This window comes from Zingiber officinale, chromosome 7B (assembly GCF_018446385.1).
Source record: "Zingiber officinale cultivar Zhangliang chromosome 7B, Zo_v1.1, whole genome shotgun sequence".
NCBI lineage: Eukaryota > Viridiplantae > Streptophyta > Magnoliopsida > Zingiberales > Zingiberaceae > Zingiber > Zingiber officinale.
Genome location: NC_055999.1, coordinates 102,134,503 through 102,153,562, shown reverse-complemented (window position 1 = coordinate 102,153,562; position 19,060 = coordinate 102,134,503). Strand labels below are relative to the sequence as shown.

General features: G+C 35.3%; 2 protein-coding genes and 1 non-coding gene across 6 annotated transcripts; all 3 read left to right on the top strand.

Annotated features, from left to right (window-relative positions):
* Positions 1-528: 528 nt before the first annotated feature.
* On the top strand, positions 529-1,189 carry LOC122003996 (glutaredoxin-C5-like). The gene has a single exon (XM_042558944.1). It carries the CDS (start codon positions 562-564, stop codon positions 934-936), a length of 375 nt encoding a protein of 124 aa, XP_042414878.1. The 5' UTR covers positions 529-561; the 3' UTR covers positions 937-1,189.
* Positions 1,190-2,194: 1,005 nt separating this feature from the next.
* LOC122006589 (ethylene-responsive transcription factor ERF113-like) lies at positions 2,195-14,236 on the top strand. 4 transcript variants are annotated; one of them, XM_042562146.1, is made up of 5 exons: positions 2,196-2,498; positions 4,189-4,296; positions 4,378-4,428; positions 12,532-12,834; positions 13,263-14,234. In XM_042562146.1, exons 4-5 carry the CDS (start codon positions 12,684-12,686, stop codon positions 13,994-13,996), a joined length of 885 nt encoding a protein of 294 aa, XP_042418080.1. In that variant the 5' UTR covers positions 2,196-2,498; positions 4,189-4,296; positions 4,378-4,428; positions 12,532-12,683; the 3' UTR covers positions 13,997-14,234. The 4 variants fall into 4 exon arrangements, with proteins under 4 accessions (XP_042418077.1, XP_042418080.1, XP_042418079.1 ...); XM_042562143.1 differs by lacking the exons at positions 4,189-4,296; positions 4,378-4,428 and having other exon boundaries at positions 2,195-2,498; positions 12,546-12,834; positions 13,263-14,236; XM_042562145.1 differs by lacking the exons at positions 4,189-4,296; positions 4,378-4,428.
* A 4,452-nt stretch (positions 14,237-18,688) lies between these two features.
* TRNAL-AAG lies at positions 18,689-18,769 on the top strand. Its single transcript has one exon. It is a non-coding gene; the product is annotated as a tRNA-Leu (tRNA).
* Positions 18,770-19,060: the final 291 nt, after the last annotated feature.

The following is a 19,060-nucleotide window of genomic DNA, read 5'->3' as shown; positions in this document are numbered from 1 at the left end:
GGGCAGCCCTGCTCCCGCCCACGTGCCGCGTTCGTCGCCGACACCATCATCCCACCTGCTTCCCACGTGCTCGCGCACTGATACGACCCTGTCTCCGCCGTTGACCTTCTTGACCCCGGGCCAGTCCCCCAGTTGACCGCCGAACCGACCTCGGCCGGCCCCGTTTCGCCTTGGGCAAACCATTAATAACTAAAAAAATTTCCAAATTAAGTGTTTCTTAAAATTGTCTGCTGCATCAATCTGACGACAGGAGAGTGAGAACAATGACAAAACAGAAACTTAACGGCTATGTCTATGACGTACGTAGTGTCGTAGTGGCCCACCCGACAAGAAGGACACCAAGAGCCGCATTTGCCCGACATGTCCATTTCCTTCTGCTAAAGCCTCCACTCCTCCCCCTACGCACTCTATTCTATTCTATGATACACTTTAAATTCTTTATATTTATGAATTATTTCATTGCTGCTTGTTTATCTGATAATTCTCCTATAAATACTCCGCTCCATGCACACACAAAGCTTCAGTCTTCAGCAGTGAGATATACCTAGCTAATCGGTCAGGATGCAGTACCAGGCGGCGGTGGCGTGGGGGTACATGGCGGCGGCGATGGAAGGGCTGAACCGGGTGGAGCGGCTGGCGTCGGAGAGCGCGGTGGTGGTGTTCAGCGTCAGCACCTGCTGCATGTGCCACGCGGTGAAGCGGCTCTTCTGCGGCATGGGCGTCAGCCCCGCCGTGGTGGAGCTCGACCACGAGCCCCACGGCGATGACATGGCCCGCGCCCTCGCGCGCCTCTTGGGCTGCCACGGCCCTTCCGCCGTCGTCCCCGTCGTCTTCATCGGCGGCAAGCTCGTCGGGGCCATGGACCGCGTCATGGCCGCCCACATCAACGGATCCCTCGTCCCCCTCCTCAAGCAAGCCGGCGCTCTCTGGCTCTAGCTAGTAATTAATATATCGTATACATCAACGATTAATTTGTTAATTATGATTAATGCTGTTAATTAGCTAGCGAGTGTGTGAGCTCTACTACATAGTCATTTGACAGAGAGATTGAGAGGAAGAGGACGGAGTGGGTTTTAAATCGGGTCCTCCATTTTGGGTACGTGTGCATGCAAGCAAGCAAGCTTTTCTTTATCTTGTGACAGTGTAACGCTTTGGTTGCCGATATATATCATCCTCATTTTTATACAAAGATCTTCCCATCAACAATTAAATTCTTGCTAAAATTAAAAGAAATTGTAAAAACAAAGGAGAGAGAGGCCTCCACGCGTCCCGATGCTGCCAGTTCATCGCACGCGTGATCCCATGGCGCGTGTCTCGGCGACGATGCGTGAGAAGTCGAACCATGCAAGGTTATGGATGCAAATCATGTTTTCGCAGCAAACAAACAAACAAACTCTCTCTGTTTCAAAAACGAATGAACTTTTTGAACTACACATTATCACACAGGACAGGAGACGTATATATATATACATGTGCAAATGCAATTATGATGGTAAAGTTCGTTTACAAGGGTACCCACCTGATTTCCTCGCAAGAAGCTAAGAATGGATCTGATACTGTAAACAAAGATCAAGCATTAGCAGTATCAGCTTGGGCTGCAGCAGCTTTTTGCCTGCCGTTGCACAAGCAAACCTACACATGAGGCTATTGATTCTCTACATGATCATAGCAAATTAAACTATCGCGCGGCGCCTTGCACGCCGGCCTGATCGCGTGAAGGGCCTCTACTCCTTTCGCGCATGAACATTAGCGATAGCTGGTTGTGCGAGAGGCCTCTCTGCTAGCTCCTTTCACACACGAATTTACCTGTCAAATACCTCCTTGAGCATTTAAGGGGTATTTTAAAACGGTAGTTATTTATTCCAGAGCATTTTTTTTTAAAAAAAAAATCTCTCTGATGCTTATAACTTTGACCGCTTAGATCACTTTATGATTCGTGTAGATGGACACGACGGCGGATAGTTTTGGTCCGGAAAGATTTGCATTTGGACCACGGCACGGCTCGGCCCGCTTCCAATCAGAACGGTCCAGCAAACCACGGGCAGTGGCAGCTGTCGGTAAATAAGTTGTGCTAATAGGTTGGTTTAATATCTGCAATCCGTAACAGTCCGTCACAGTTAGTCTTAACCAATGATTAGTCACGAAACTGCAGGGACAGTGGGGACCAGTCTTATGAAACTAAGCAGTGGACATGGTGTATTTGGTACTATTTGTAACAGGCAATCTTCACCCAATAGAGCCTTCTTCATCGTCTCTTCCGAATGCTTCCGCCGCCTTCGCACAACTTTCCTCCGCTCCTCCCTCTTTTTCTTCTTCCTCCTCCTCCTACCGTTCTGAGCGGGTGAAATTCTTCCTATGGGAATGGCTTCTCGGAAAACGGACACGGGACCGGTCATGGCACCGCCTTTGGCGCCGGGATGAATAGCTCCGCCTCAGCCGGTACCTCAGACAGATTTTCCAAGACTCTAGGCTCCCGTATTCCTTTCACCCAGATCGAGGTTGGTTCTCCTGCCTAGATCTCTCAGCTTACAACCCTAGATATTTACCTCTGTCTTTTTTTTCCCCCTTTTTTATGTTGTTTCGCATCTCTGTGGATTTCGGATCGTTTAGATTTGATAGGGAGGCGAAATAAATGTCTCAGATAAGTAGTTTGCCCCATTTTGGTTCCTAAAGTAGTAGTGTATCTATCCTATAGAGTTTAGATGCTTTTCTTGTTAAGTTTTGTCGGTAGATCTCGAGTCTCAAGTCGGCAGTGCATTCTCGATAGGATGTCAACTGTTTTTCAGTTGAGACTATAGTGAAATGAAATATTTGTATATAGTTATGTCAATATCATCTATAATCGGGGTGGGAAATAGGAAACCAACTGTGGATGAAAGTGAGTTGCAACAAGTTGGAATATGAAATCAGATAGCAAGCTGATTTACATGATAAGAAACTATTCTTCGTCAAGACAAGGAAAGAAAAAACTTGTTAATTATGAAGTTGGAATTCGAATTCAAACCATATTTCACTGATTGCCTAACTGAGAACCAGTAATTGATTAATAATTTAATACAATCATCACCAAATAGTGTTAATCCTAACTTTGGGGTTTGACTATTATGGATGTTATTCTCCTTCCATTAAACTCTATGCAAGTTGAAAAACAGAAAACGACAGAGATGCAATTTAGCATGGAACCTGAAATCCAATAGGAAAATGGTTAAATGCATATATAGAACATACCACCAAAATATTGCAAAATGAGAGTTAAAAGTGACTTTTTAAAAGAAATATTGCGTTCCAATGGTACAAAGAGTTTAACAGCCTATTGAGATCTGACAACGAACCTGTGCTGTTTGTGTACTTCCAAATGCAACACGAAAGTGATCTTATTCTCTGTGCAAGAAGCCTCAAAGCAAGTGAAGGAAAAACTAGGATCTTCTTTTTATTTCTTGATGTCAAAAAGAAAATGAACTAGGAAACCCTTTTAGTGTAAGAAAATCTGGTTCAAAGGTTGTAGCAAGGAATTTAACTCTTAAAAAAATGGTTCAAGAAAGGTTGTGACCCTTTTAAAATATTGGTTAATTTAGAAAATTAAATTTAGGCAAAAAAAATCCCTTCTCTCCGCTCCACCAATGCTGGACTAAAAAAATTCAAGAAACACTAGGAATTAGTTAAAATCTCTTTTAAATATTAACACACTAAGTTCTAGTTATTGATTAGTATGGAAGAATCGATTTACAAAGCACCTGCATAATGACTATCTCTCAAGCTAAACACTTCTCTGTAGTGGTGGAGCAATTACCTCGCATTTAAATCAGTCTCGTGCTCTTCACTTCTGAAGTCCCCCCTACTTGCTTAACAGTTTTGCTTCTACATTCACACCCTTCCTTCTACCTTGGTCTCATTTCTTTCTTACATTCTTAAGTCTACTTATTCTCTTGCTCTCACCAATGTATACTATTTGTTCTCTTCTTCACCATGCTTCAATCTAGTATTCGCCTTGTATGGTGGGTATTATATTTTGAGGTCAGCTCTCCTTAATTTTTTACTCTCTAATGTTCAAATAGAAATAAATCAACCGATCACAACAGAAATAAGAAAAGCTTTTCCATAATCAAAAGTTAGTAAGTTCATATTTTATAGAAATTTATATTCTTGTTATAAATAGTTTAAGTATGATGATGCTTTTTATCTACACAGACATTATCATTACCCTTTTGATTTGACAAATCACATGAGTAAGGCTCCATCCAATGTGAAGATGTTTTATGAATGTTATACCTGGGCGAAATAATGACAAGCATTAAGGTGAAAGTGCAAATAAAATAGACTAAATTTTCGTTTAATCATCTATGAACTTTGAATTAAATATGATTTTATTTTTTATAGGAAAAAATAGCTCAAGTACATACAAATCTACCTGAAGGAGTTTCAGATGAGGTGAATATCAATGAAACCTTCTCAAAAGTCATGCAAAAATATTATTAGTTAATCATTGACCAAGAGCCTTGTTATTGAAGTTTGCTTTGTTGCAACTTCACCAAATCAGATGAAATTTTTTAATCAAATTTGGTGTGTAGTATTATATTTTCTCTAAATACTTAAGCACATCTAATATTATCAATGGATGATGAATTGATGTATTTTTTTTTTAATGTACGTTGATCAATTTTGAATCCTTTATCAAACTTTTACTTAAACGAGTGGTAAATTAAATTATAATATTTTGTGTAAATTTTATTAGGAAATTTATAATCGATATGAACATTAATTGAAATGATTTTAATATTAAATTAAGTTCAATGTTTGAGGTAGGATTATAGAAAATAGATATGTCTAGGCAAGTGAGGATGGTCTAAGACAATAAGATTTATTTTTAGGATAATATTTTGAGACAAGAATGTTTTGTCTCTAAAAGCAAGGTTTAAAATCTCGACCCGTGTCGAGGTTTCAATTCTAGACCAGACGATACGGTTTCGATATCATGTCGTGCCGATGTAGTTTTGATATTTCTTTAAATTTTAAATATAAATGTATATTAATTTTATTAATATTTAGCTATTAAATATGATATTTTGAGGTATTGAATTTATATTTCAAATTATCTCATAACATAATTAACATAATGCCTATTAATTTTTTTTAAAAAAATAAAAAATAAAAAATTCTCAAAATTCAAAACAAAATTTAAAATTATAAAATCATTTGAAAAACTAAAAACAATTATAAAATTACTTGAAAATTTTAAATTATTTTTTTAACGTATTTGTAGATTTTTAATTTAAAAAAAATATTTGAAATGTTTAAGAATTATATATTTTTTAATTTTAGGTTAATTTAAATTTATATTTAATTTTAAAATTATTTAAAAAATTTATATTATTTTATAAAGTATTTATTAATTTTAAAAATTATTTAAAAATTTTGAAATAATTTTTAATATTTAATAAATATTATTAATAATAGTTTATTTATAAAAATACATATTTAAAAAAATAATTAAACCAAATAACTAAAAAAATTATAGCGGAGGGTTTTAGGAATATTTAAAATTTTATTAGAATTTTAAATACATTTTTATATATTTTAATAGGATAATTCAAATTTTAAGAAATATATTTGATTATCTATTTAAGTTAGGGGTTGATCCATTAAAAAAAATAATAACATAACTAAAAGATCAATAAATAAATAAATAGAATTTATTATATATTTTTAAATTTAAAATAAATAAAAAATATATAATTTTATTAGAGTTTAATGAAGCCTTTTTGGATTATATCTATCATAAGTATGAGTTGCTTGAGATAATAGACTTAAGTTCAGTTTTAGTTTCAATTTTAATTAAAAAAAATCAACGCATCGAGACATTGCGACCTCCGACATGGCCGTTGGAATCGTGCGACCCCTCCAGGGCGACAAGCGCCCCCGTGGGGGTCGCGTGCCCTTCTAGCGCAACCGTTGGAGTCGCGCGAGTCTTCTGCGGCTACCGCAATGCTTATGTGACGTCTCCACAACTGTCGTTGGGACTGGTGCCAAGTTGTGCCGGTCGACGAGCGAAACGAATGTTTCGTTCGTTCGACCATCTCGGCACGATATTTCAATCCTTGTCTAAAAGTGAAGCTTTTATCGATAATATGTCTTATGGATACAAGGATACATGCCTCTAGAAAAAGAATTCTAGTCAATTACATAATTTACGAAGACAATAATATTTACGTAAGTAATATTGCTACATGATATGAAAAACTTTGCCTGATGAAAATAATAATTGCATTTAATCCCATCTCTGAAAATAATCTTGTCTCAAAGAACAGTTTTAGGAGACCCTAGAAATTATTTTTATTGTTCTGATAACTGAATTGTTAACATCAGCGAAAATAAAAAATAAAAAATGATTGAATTAATCCTCAAAATTTTCCCTAGCCAACGATTTCAAATCCCATACTAAATGGTGTTTCGCCTAACATCAACTATTTAGTGATCAACCATTATATACTCCTATACAAGTAGAACTAAACTGTACATTAGAAACAAAAGTTTGATAAAATTTCTTATAGTTGTTGGCCCTAGACAGAGAGAGTTGCAAGATGACCATAATACAAGGACAAATACACAAAAGTTTATCTATATTGAAGGGAGGAAGTTGAAAAAGGACACATGTTGGGTCAAAAACTCACTATTATACTTGCAAAAAACAAAAAAGAGATTGACCTATGCATTTTTTGTTGCTAATGTTGGTAAAAAAAAAAATGAGAGGAGCAAAAATAGACAAAAAAACGCAATGGAGGGCTTGTGAAAAAGAATTAAGGGTTTGGGGACCAGAGAGGAAGAAGACAAAGGGATAGGATTGATTTTATCTGTTAGAAGAGTTCGCATGACTTTTTCTCTTATGCGGTGGGTGATCAGGATGAGAGGTTATGGATTCCTCTCCCTTCCCATGACATACTTTCTCTAAAATAATCGAACCAAACTGATTTTCCAATGAACCCAACCAAATCCTTCATCAAATTAAATGTGTCCTGTTCAAACTTAAATTAAATTCAAATAAACCTTAATCAACCTAGGCTTAAAATCCACATCATGGAGAGTCACTAACTCTGAATTAATACTCTAATAATGCTCAAAAGAGCATGATAACATGCATTCATCTACAAGGCAAGTTATTATATTGATTTATGAAAATAGAAATAAATTAGTAATTAAGAAACATTTAGACTCTACATGGATAACACAACTCAATATTTTTCTTCATTACTAGCTAGTGAATGACAGGTAAGAAAAAAGATAAGATCAAGGAAATTGAGTAGAAGCAAAAAAAAAAAAATGTATAAGTGGCAAATTTAGATATTAGATCTAAGGAAAGATAAAGCTAAGAGGACCAGAGATTTGTGTATTGGATACCATGAGAACAAGACAAATAAAATAAAAACAAACAACAAAGCGATCTGGATAAGCTATCACAAGGAGAAGTCATATGAGATCTATATGAACTGATATGGTGGTATTAACAATTTTTATCTTAGGAAGAGTTGTGAATCTTTGCAGGAACAAATGTAACTTGAGGCCAGTGAAAATTCATATTGGGACATTGAATTTCTCGATTATGATGAGATTTAGCCATGGTGTTTTGAAATTTTGGTGATGTGATTAAGTCAGACATTTATATTTGATTTTTTGGCATCAAGTGTGCATGACTTATCTAGACAATTGGAGTTTGATGTAATCAAGCTTATATGATAGAATTCATAGATTGAGTATAGATCTTTTAGAAGCTTCAAACTAATGAATAATCAACAAGCTTGATGATGTTGTAACATTAAATTTGCTTTGGGATGTAGTTTGAGATTATATTAATATTGTGATAGCCTAGGTACCTAGAGCTTGGAAGCGTTCTGGGATGTTCTCAAGTCGTGTTTGTGGATGGTTCATCCCAAAACATAGGGTGGGTAATTTACAGGGAGACTAAAAACACTGGTAGTCAACTAGAGGCTATTTTCTAGTCGACAGCAGTTGCTATTTGAGCTCCAGTTGGTTGGAATGATTATTAATCAATTGAAATACTTTTTGTTTGACTGAAGATGTTATCATTAGAACCGCCATTTACATTTATCTAATCAATTGAACAAGGTTAGCAGTGGAGCTGACAATTTTCAACTTTTTGGAAGTGAATGTTGAACCATAGTATATAAGGCCTTTTGGAAATGCTTTGAGCATCTACTCTATTTTCCAGAGGTTTTACTGTGATTCGTTGCTATTAAGTGTTTAAAGCATATCTAAGATTTTGAACAAGTTTCAAGGCTACAACTTATCCATTCAAGCACTTTGATAATCGTCTCTTTTCCTTGTATTTTTATTTTCTCTCTTGGGAGAATTCATGAAAAAGTTTTTAATAAGATCTTTGTCTTGTTGCAAGTTCATTGTTGTGTTCAAACTTGCTTGCTTATAGAAATTCTTTTGATTTGTGTCAAGGTTTCAGATTTATTTCTTTCTTCTTTCCCTGTGCTAAAGCAAATATATCCTTAGAAATTAAGGTAGAAAGGGACTCTATTAAAGAGATGGTTTTGATTCCAAGTTAATTCTTTATTTCTTTCTTCTTTCCCTACTCACAAGTAAATATGCTTTTTAAAATTAAAGCGGAAAGGAACTCTAGAATAGGGATTAGTCTAATACCAAGTTAAATTGGGCAAATGTCAAAATAGTGTCTTTTTTTTTTCTAAATTACTAGCCATCGCATATATGCATTACATGTGTAATATAATACATGAATACGCTTAAATTAATTCCCTAGGTCTGCAAGGGTGACGTTGACTCTCCCTCATAAAAAAATTAATTTAGTTTTTTTATATTAGATATTACATTGATAAGAACAAATATTATATTTGATTTTAGCTAAAAGACTGAGATAGACATGATTTCTAACGTCACAGGCTTAAGGTATTTATAAAAGTTTCTCCGCTCGTAATGTTATCAATCTTAAGATGTGAGATTAAAAAGAACCATGTAGTACATATTTTTTTATATAAAAAATAACTAGAGAAAATTACTAACAAGTCTTAAAATTATTTTCAATGTGAAAAGAAAAAAAAATATTAACGTAATTTAATTTTAAGCTTCATCAAAATTAGTTATTAAAGGATTGAGATTCCTAATTAAATAATAAGATTAAGATGGTTTCCCACTTTATTTTTTTATCAAAAGAGCATCTTACCCCATGTATAATTACCCAACTTCCCTTCGATACATATTTGCATCTGACATGCACCTCCCTCTTAAAATCCCACCTAAATTTTGAAACGGGGTTGTATTATAGTAATTATGAAACCATAGCTGCTATGTAGTTGTATCTGTTACAGTTTCGTAGCTGCTACAACTACAATTAAGAGTGGTGAGTTAAGGCGTCGATGAAGGATTTTTCAAATCTATTCTCGTCATGTCTTGTATTAATTAGATCGACATATTGTTAATCACACATTTCTAATATGTAAATATTTTTTCATCAAACCTTGTTAGTTACTAATGCAAGGAGTTTTTTTTAGCAAAGTCATAATTTTCATTTGAAGAATTAGGCAAAAATCTAATCAGCTTTTTGAGAGAATTTAAAAAGACGAAAAACTCACATCGGATTAGTTTATAGTAATAGACTCAAAGATGCACATGTTGGATTAGTTTCTCGACCAAAACCCAGATTAGTTTATTATAAATGAACTCAAAGATGCACACATTAGATTAGTTTCTAGACCTGACTCAGATTAATTTATCAGAAACGAACTTAAAGATGCACATATCAGATTAATTTCTCGACTTGGACTCGAATTAGTTTATCATAAACGAACTCAAAAATGCACACATTGAATTAGTTTCTTGACCCATAATGATCCATTCTTAGATTCAAAAAATGTCGTTTAAAGTAGAGGGTTCCAAAGAACTTTAGTCTTTTTTATTAAAGTTATAGCTGCTACAATTGAGTAGCAGCTACGATGACGTAATTGTTACAATGCGAAGATTTAGGTGGAAATATAGGTAGGAGATGTGTGTGTTAGAAGCATGCGTGTCAAAAGTAAGTAGTATATCATAGTTTATTTGTGTCATTTTAAGAGGATGAATGCCCATTTGATAAAAAATTCAACATAGGGCGTCTTTTTGACGATTCGATAAAAAAACATAAAGTGTCATTATAGAACTAAACGCATTGAATCAACAATCTTAATTAGCCTAATATATATCTCCTAACACATGGCATATCATTGTCCCCACCTTTCTTGCTTGTTTGGTTCTTGCCCCGGGATAGGGTTAAGTTGTTAGTGTGGGGCAGAGTTGTTATCTTAGAATCTCCGCAAAGCTGAGGAAGGAAAAAAAATCTTCCCCTGCACTGGCCAACTACAATTTCTCAATTTACCTCCTCACAATTTATCATAGAGCCGGCCGTGTGGAGCTGTTGGGATGACGGATTGTTTGCTACCATTGCTTGTTTGGTTCTTGAATTCTTCTTTTTTGACCTCACAGCCAACTTAAAAACTTTCCTTCTCAACCACTATATTGAAATCTTCTTGTTGACATAAAATCTAATAATTAAATCTCTACGGCTCAATTCATACCATGGAACACATCAAATTCCGTTGTTTTTGTTTGATTATGACAATTAGTGCGTGAACAGACCACAAAAGTCACCGACCAAACCCTCTAAGTCTGCCTTAATGACAGCCATAAACATGTTCTTTGATCGTGGTCTCAATTATAACACGTGCATGCTTCACTTTGAACTTTTCAATGATGCATAGAGAACTTTGACTTGCAACAAGTTTATTCATTTGAAACTCTTAAAAATTTCTTTGGATCTTGTGCTAACTTTAGGTTTAATGAGATGGAAGGCAAAATAGGCTCATTTCTAATCTGTTGACCGGGACAGGTTGATTAGATTTCTGTGGCTGCCTTCTTCTTGCTTCCTTACAACCTACTTATTTGCTTTGTTAGGTGTGTGGTGCAAAGACCACCGCTAATTTTGGCATTTTAGTCGATTATAGGTCGCACCTAGTGACCCATGATTTTTCGGCTCAGTAGGCCTTAACTTACCACAAATTGTATTCTTGTTTCGGTAGCGATTGCTTTATCCAGAGTTGGCTAACAATTGTAAGTGTGATGAAAATTGAATTAGGTGAGTCAAGCCGACCGGTTGATCAATCTATGATGGTATCTCTCTGTGTGGTATCAGTGTATCACTTACATCTCAAGACGAGATAGATACTATAGTACAAACCTCTAGATTTGCGGCACAAAAAGATATGTACCTGAGATAGATATGAAACAAGATGCTTCCTTTCTCAAGGAGCAAAGCCGCATATTTAGTTATTGCATTTGATTGATACCTAGAAGGAGGAAAAGAACATTAAGAAGCTAAAAATATTCCACCCAAGTGTCCAGCGAGTGAATTGCATGAGCAAGTAAAATAAATCAATATATATATATATATATATATATATATATAGTCGATCCAATACTAAAGTTATGATACATCAAGATCTACTCCAACACATAGTACAGTTATCATTGAATATAATCCCAGTAGATAGTTCCAAGGTCTGAGATTTTAGTTTGGCAAAAGTCCAAGTACACACATTTTTTCCTAAGGTTGAGTAAAGATGAACTCTAGTTTAGAAACCGACTTACAAGAAAAACCTAGTCCTAGGCATACTTGTCATAGAGTCGTTAACTTATACGTATCAACTAGCAAATAAATAATATCCCAATGTAGTAATGGAACTCCTAAGGATGTGATCTTGGATAATCTTGCTCTATTTGTGTTTGAACCTTGTTACTTTTGTTTCAAATAATGAAATATAATCTGTGGAATATCTCATGCTAAAATATAAAAATGTAATAGCTTGACATTATTATCCATTATAATTGCTCTCAGAAAATCCAACGGATATATAAGGTCCAAAATGATCCAAAGTCCGAACTAAGACGGTCAAATAGAGCATATTGTGACCCGAAAGCGGAAGCCATAGGGACGTATTTGCATGGACCAGGAAGGACCGCGCCAAGGAAACCATGCAAGGGCAAGTGTACGTTAGGACATACGTGTCACGCTAGAAGCCAGGCATGGAACTTGCAGCAGATTTCATTTGATTTTAATTTTTCTAAATAGTATAAAATAAATTGTTTGTATATATATATTAAAGATGTGAAATAGAAGGCAATGCATACACGGCACGAGTCTACTTAATGATCCACCGTTTGGATGGCATTTAAAGAACAGCAGTTGCGAGGGTTAAAATGGCGGAAAGGTTAATAATCTTTGAATTCGAATAAGTTAAGTCTTGAGGGTTAAAATGAAAATATTTCCTATTTAAATAATGAGAACAGGAGACGAAAATTGTATATGAAATGGGATTAAATTAAAAGCCCTTTTCCTTCTTCTCGAACTACCTAAGATTATACACGACCGTCCCTGTGCTTAATCTTATATATCGCGATCCATTTCGTCCTTCGCTTTCGCTGCTTCTGTTGATATTCATATTATTTCAACTTCGACATTGAAAGGAGAGCTGTTGAAGGTGGATCGACGGCATGGAAAGAGGCCTCTTCCTCCCGATGACCAGCCAGAGGAGGAAGAGGCGAAGGCGGAGGAGGAAGGAGGGAGCGAGCGGCGCGTCGCCTTCTCGTCGGTGCGCGCCGAGGAGGACGCCTTCGCCATGGTCTCGGCCCTCTCACGCGTGATCAGCTCCGACGCCGGCGAGGAAGGAGGCGAACCGTCGGCGGCGGGCGGGTCGGCGCCGCGGGTGGCGGAGAGTTCCTCCTCTGCGGTGGAAGCTGGGCCCCACCCAGCCCCAGAAGAAGATCAAGGTATGCTTATTTATTAGTTTCTGAATTTATTTTTTTTGAGCTAATTAATCTAATTAAGCATCTAAAGTGCGCCCTGATCGAATTAATTCAGGACAAATATATCTCTGATAGTTAAAGGTTTAGTTAATAAATTTAACATTCATTAAATTTTCATCTGTGGTTAAAATTTAATCGGTTTATTTTTTGATGCACATAAGTATTATATTAGCATTTTAATAAATATAATAATTTTATTAACAGATCATATTATTTTAGTGTAATGGTAAGTATATATAATATAAATAATTTTAAATGTTACTAAATTTAAATAAATTTGTTTATTTTTATTAAAAAGCCTTTAAAAAAATCAAATAATAATAATAATAATAAAATTAAAAATTATGGTCGACATTAAACCACCCAATGTTAACACTGCTCGATGTTAACAGGGAGCCGGAGGCGGCACTACAGGGGAGTGCGGCAGCGGCCGTGGGGGAAGTGGGCGGCGGAGATACGCGACCCGAAGAAGGCGGCGCGGGTGTGGCTCGGCACCTTCGACACTGCCGAGGACGCCGCCGTCGCCTACGACGAGGCCGCGCTGCGCTTCAAGGGCACCAAGGCCAAGCTCAACTTCCCCGAGCGCGTCCAGGGCCGCATCTCCCACCTCCTCGCCGCCCAGCGCCCTCCTCCGGCGCCTCCTTCAATCCCTCCTCCTCCTGCGCCGGTCTCCTACCCGGACCTGCTGCAGTACGCCCAGCTGCTGCAGAGCAGCACAGAGGAAGAGCAAGCGGCGGCTGCCGCGGCAGCTGCGGCGGGGCTAACGTATGCCGTCGGCAGCTCGTTCTCCTCGAGCGGGCCTTCGTTCGAGCCTTACATGCAAGAACAGTTCTTGGGCTTCTCCTCTCAGCCTCATTCTCAATTCATCAGTTTTTACTCATCACCATCACCATCAACTTCATCATCCACGTCCTCCTCCTCCTCTTCTTCTTCTCAGTATAGTAGTTACAGGAGTTCTTTCTCTTCGTCGTCCTCCTCCTCCTCTTCCTCTTCTTCTCAGTATAGTAGTTACAGGAGTTCTTTCTCTTCCTCCTCCTCCTCCTCCTCCTCCTCCTCCTCTCCCAGTACGAGTTCATGGGCACATGGCGAGCCAAAGGACAAAGATAGCAGCAGACAGAGTCGATGAATAATTCTAACAAGTGATCGATCGAAGCTACGATTTAATTGAGTTGCGTCAATGTGTTTATTTTATTGGTTCAGTGAATTGTGCTAGTTTGTTTGATGAATTCGCAAGTACAGATGAGATAATAAATTTTGTGATCGATAGAATGCTGCCAGTTTTTTTTTCCCTTCTTCCATTGTTATTTGCTTACATGTAATATCTGAGTAATAAACTTTTGTTGTAGAAATTCTTAGCAATTTTGCTGATGAAATGTGATCGATCACGATGAAAATAATGAAAATTTATCCAAGCTTTTCGGTATGATTTAGGCCCTCAATAGCGATGAATCCAACAAATACGATTTGGCCACTTGATAATGATGAATCCCGATAGTGCAAATGAGTACTTGATTTGGAAATTAGTTAAAATGGTTAGATGTAGGAAGAAATTCTTAAATATATAAACTTCTTCCCTAAAACTTAAAATTAAAGATGTCAATTCAGATGTGTATTTTATTTAAAAAAAAAAATCAATCCGAATCTGATCCAATTCAAAATCAACCTTAAATCATAACCGATCAATCCATCCGACCCAAAAAGAATTATTGTATTTTTATTGTTTTCCTATAAATTTTTACTTTAATTATTTATGTATATAAAAGCCGATATGTATATAAAAAGCCGAAGCCGAACTCGATTAGAAATTTAGGTGACGTTTGATTTTTTCTTAAGAATCGGAATAGAAATAAGTATGAGCTTCGGTATCATTCTTAAAAATAATGTCTGGTTAGTTGAATATTTTCAATCGGAATGGACCTAAATTTCCTTTTTTACCCTTAAAGGAAAATAAGAGAAAAAATTAGATGGAAGAGAAAGTTGAATGTGAGAGAAACATATGATAAGAGAGAAAGTGTGATGAGATAAAATGAGGAGAGAGAGCGTGATATAAGAGATAGAACGTGTGAAAAGAGAAAATGTGGAAAGAGTATGGTAAGAGATATTGAGGAGAGAGAAAGAATGATAAGAGAGAAAGTTTGATGAAAATGGAGAGAGAAAATGATGTGAAAGAGAGTGTGTGATGAAAGAGAATAAAAAAAATGGTAGAGAGCGTGTGGTGAGAGAGAATGAGAAGAGAGTGTGTAATGGAAGAGAATGAAGAGAGAGAAAGTGTGATGAGATAAAATATGGAGAGAGAGAGTATGATAAGAGTGATTGAGGAGAGAGCAAATATGATGAGAGAGAAAGTATGAGAGAATATAGAGAGAAAATGGTAGAGAATGTGTCATGAGAGAGAATGAGGAGAGAGAAAATATCCTGAGAGAGATGATGTAATGATGGAATAAGGAGAAAAAAAATATGATGATAGAGTATAAGGAGAGAGAGTGAAATGAAAAAAAAAATTGAACAAATATACTAAGGATATTTTCGTCCAAAACTTAATTTTTATTCTCATTCCATCAAAACTCAAGAGAGAGAGTGAGATTCATCCATACCCAAATTTTTGGGTTTCATTCCAAAATCTTGATTCTATTCTCATCAACCAAATACAAGATTTGAGAATGAATCAATTTCCCATTCCCAAACCTCTAACCCAAACACCACCTAAATTAATCCAAAATCCTTAATCCGAATTTAACTCGAACCTAAAAATTTTCAGTCTAAACTTGATTTTTTTTAGATGGATTCAGATCGAATTATTATATTATATTTATTTTTAACACCCCTACTTAAAATGATCCTGAGTTAAAGACTAACACATGTATCCGCCCTTTTCTTATAAATCATAATTCGATATTGACATACAAAAGCTAAAAAAAAACAACTACAATGGTACATAAAAACATAGTATTTTATAAAACATAATGTTCTATTTGTAAAAGCAACAGCATTTCTTAACTCCTTTTATTTCTTTTATTTTTACTTAAATGCGTATATTTTTGTAAATGTTTTATTTATTTAAATTAATATTTTAAATAAATTATAAGTTAAAAAGTGTCTTTTAATTAGACTCGATACAAAATTCAAAAGCAACAACAGTACATTCAAGGCATTCGATTCATGATCTTTTGTTATTCGTAATTAGTCATTCTATGACCTTTGCTTATTTTAAAATTTTAATTGTTGTGTGTAGGTCAAGTCTTTTTTTAAAAAATGATTTTATTATTCAAAAGTGTCTGGAAAATCAAAAAATAATGATTAGTATTTTTATTTCAAATTGTTAAATCAAGTCAACATTTCATTATTTTCCCCCTTAGGTTAGTGACTATAATGAGCTGTGGAAGGTAAGCCATAATATTTTTAAAAAAAACTTAGGTAAATTTAAAATTTATAAAAGATTGGTAAGGGTAAGACTAAGGGCAAGGGGTAAGGGCAGGGTGTAAATAAATTGAATCGAGCCGAATATCTAAAAAAATATAAGACTCGAATTTGACTTGAAATAAGTATATTCAAGGTCGAACTCGATTTGAAGCTCGAAAATTTTAAAATTTTTTATTTGAGTTTGGTTCGAATTAGGGCTCCGGTTCAAGTTCGGTTCGAAAGATTTGAACATGTGCGCAAGTTATTCGAATTATTACTCGAAAATAGGTATTCGAAAGGTTCGAAATTTATTTATTTAATATATATTTAATTTATATTAATAAAATATTAAGATTCACGAGCGGCTCGTGAATTATCGAACAACATAATTTAGGCTGAACTCTCGAAAAAAAATTTGAACATGCTCGAATTTGGCTCGAATTTGATAAATTCAAATATGAATCAAATCATTTTCGAGACAACTCAAAAAGTTAACGAGTCGGCTCAATTCTTTCGAGAATATTTAAAAAAAAAAAACAAAAAAAATTATAGTAAAAAATGATTATAACACATCTAGATATGTGAAGCAGGGTGAAAAGTGTTTTTTTTAAAAAAAAACATATATTAAAATTTAATCTCTATTCTATTACAATAAATTTATCTCTTTTAATCAACTTAACATCTCATTTTTCGTGTCGAGGCTAATAAATGATATGTTTGAATTGAATACATACTCGCAATTCAAATATAATAAAGTTGAATGGACCACGATTGCTAAGCCCAAAAATTTGACAAAGTTAATTAAATTACAAATTATCGTGGACCATTTTTTTTAATTACAAATAAATTAAGTCGAAGATTAGGCCAGCTAATTATTCGTGGACCAACGAAACCAGAGTCTAGTAAAATAACCTTTTGCCCCCGGGTGTATGATGAAGAGAATGACGTTACATTGTAATTAAGAGATTTATATTTAATTTTCAGTTACGACGTATTTATAAGATTTTTTATCATTATCTTAGATTAAGTGTTATCTATATTTTTTAGTCAGACTGTCCTTAATTTATTTATGGTCATAATTTCTAACCGAACAACTAATCACAAAATTAATTATTAATTAAAATCCCATTTGCACGCATACAAGGTATTTTAATTAGTCACGTAGACACATTTCACTGGTTCATTAATTTAGTATTAATTCCGTTTCTGGAAAGTTCCCCGAGTAATATAATTAATTTTCCGGGGGTTTGTACCATAATTAAACCACACAATTGGAATCTTTGACCCACCGATTTGACCCAAACACTAATTAATAAAATGATTGGACTATATTTAAATTAGGTCTAACTCGAGTTAGACCGAATAGCATTGGATGATATAATTTGATTTGGATAATAGTATTGCATAATTCCAAAGAAAACAACAGTCATTAGTAGTCAAACTTCAAATAATTGGGACTAACATAATTGATAATTGATAACGACAAACATTATGAAATAGTCCATATTATATAATCTTATGTAGATACAATAATCATCTGGGGGCGGGATTGAGTTAGTGGTTTTTTTTTTTTTTTTTTTTGCCCAAATAAAAAGGGCATTCTTTTGATTATTGCCCAAATAATAAGAGAATCCAGATTTAAATTCTAAACGAGATGAATATTTACCGTGCATAAGTTTTTCTTCGAATTTATTCAATATGATTATAAAAGAAAAAAGAAAATAGAACAGTTCTTTGAGGATGAATCAGCTGCCTCGACATAAATACATAATGTTTTAAGTTCCAGTCCACATCAAGGACTTCATTAGCCAGGGAAAAGTCTCTTCCCCAAACACTGATACTACACGCCAAGTAATGCGCAAATCCCTGTCATCGAGTGTTTGGTGGCCTGCCACCCAAAAAACTTGACTCTGGGGAGGATGGTGGCCATGCTAAAGAATGCTGACTGTAGTTTGGTGGCGAGAAACACGTTTGTGTTTATTTTATCATTGATATTCAAAGAAAACAACTGCATGGAGATGATGAAGAAGAAGAAGAAGAAGAATGGATGCATAATTTGTTTTTAAGAGGAGAGAAAGGAGACCACAGAACTCTGCATTCTGTTCAGTGCCAGAATGAGTGCTGTGAATGAATTATTGCCCTCGCTTTCTTGATTGTTTTTGTTTTCTTGTTCAGAGAATGATGCCTGGTCTATGATGATAACCCTGCAGTAAAGTTGGAATTCAGAAAAAAGAGAGGAAGATTACAAAGCAGAAGTCAGCAGGAATCATCCACTACTGAGTTGTGTATATCGAGGCATACGGACATTCAACTTTTGGTGCTAAATTTACAGAGTAACCAGTTACGGATGAGACTTTGGTTGATACTCTAGCTCACGAAAAGTAGCCATATTATAAGATCTCCATCATTGAATTCAACTGTTGAGATGGCCGAGTTGGTCTAAGGCGCCAGATTAAGGTTCTGGTCCGAAAGGGCGTGAGTTCAAATCCCACTCTCAACAAACTATGTCTACTTTTTTTACGTGGGCTCTTTTTGTAAAAGGATTTCGGCCTAATTAAAGTTACATGGGCCCATTTTGTAAAGGGCGAAGTTAGTTGTGATCCACTCATGAACTGGAGTTCGGCCCAACCAAGGCAGGCGGGCGCAAAAAAGCAAGATAAATTGAAATAAAATAATTTTTAACATTCATCTTATTATTATTTTTTTCTTTCTCAAAGGCTATTCATTTTTATTAAATAATTTCATTTCGAAAAAAAAAATCTCTTGCGCGAGAGTATAATTAATTTTAAAT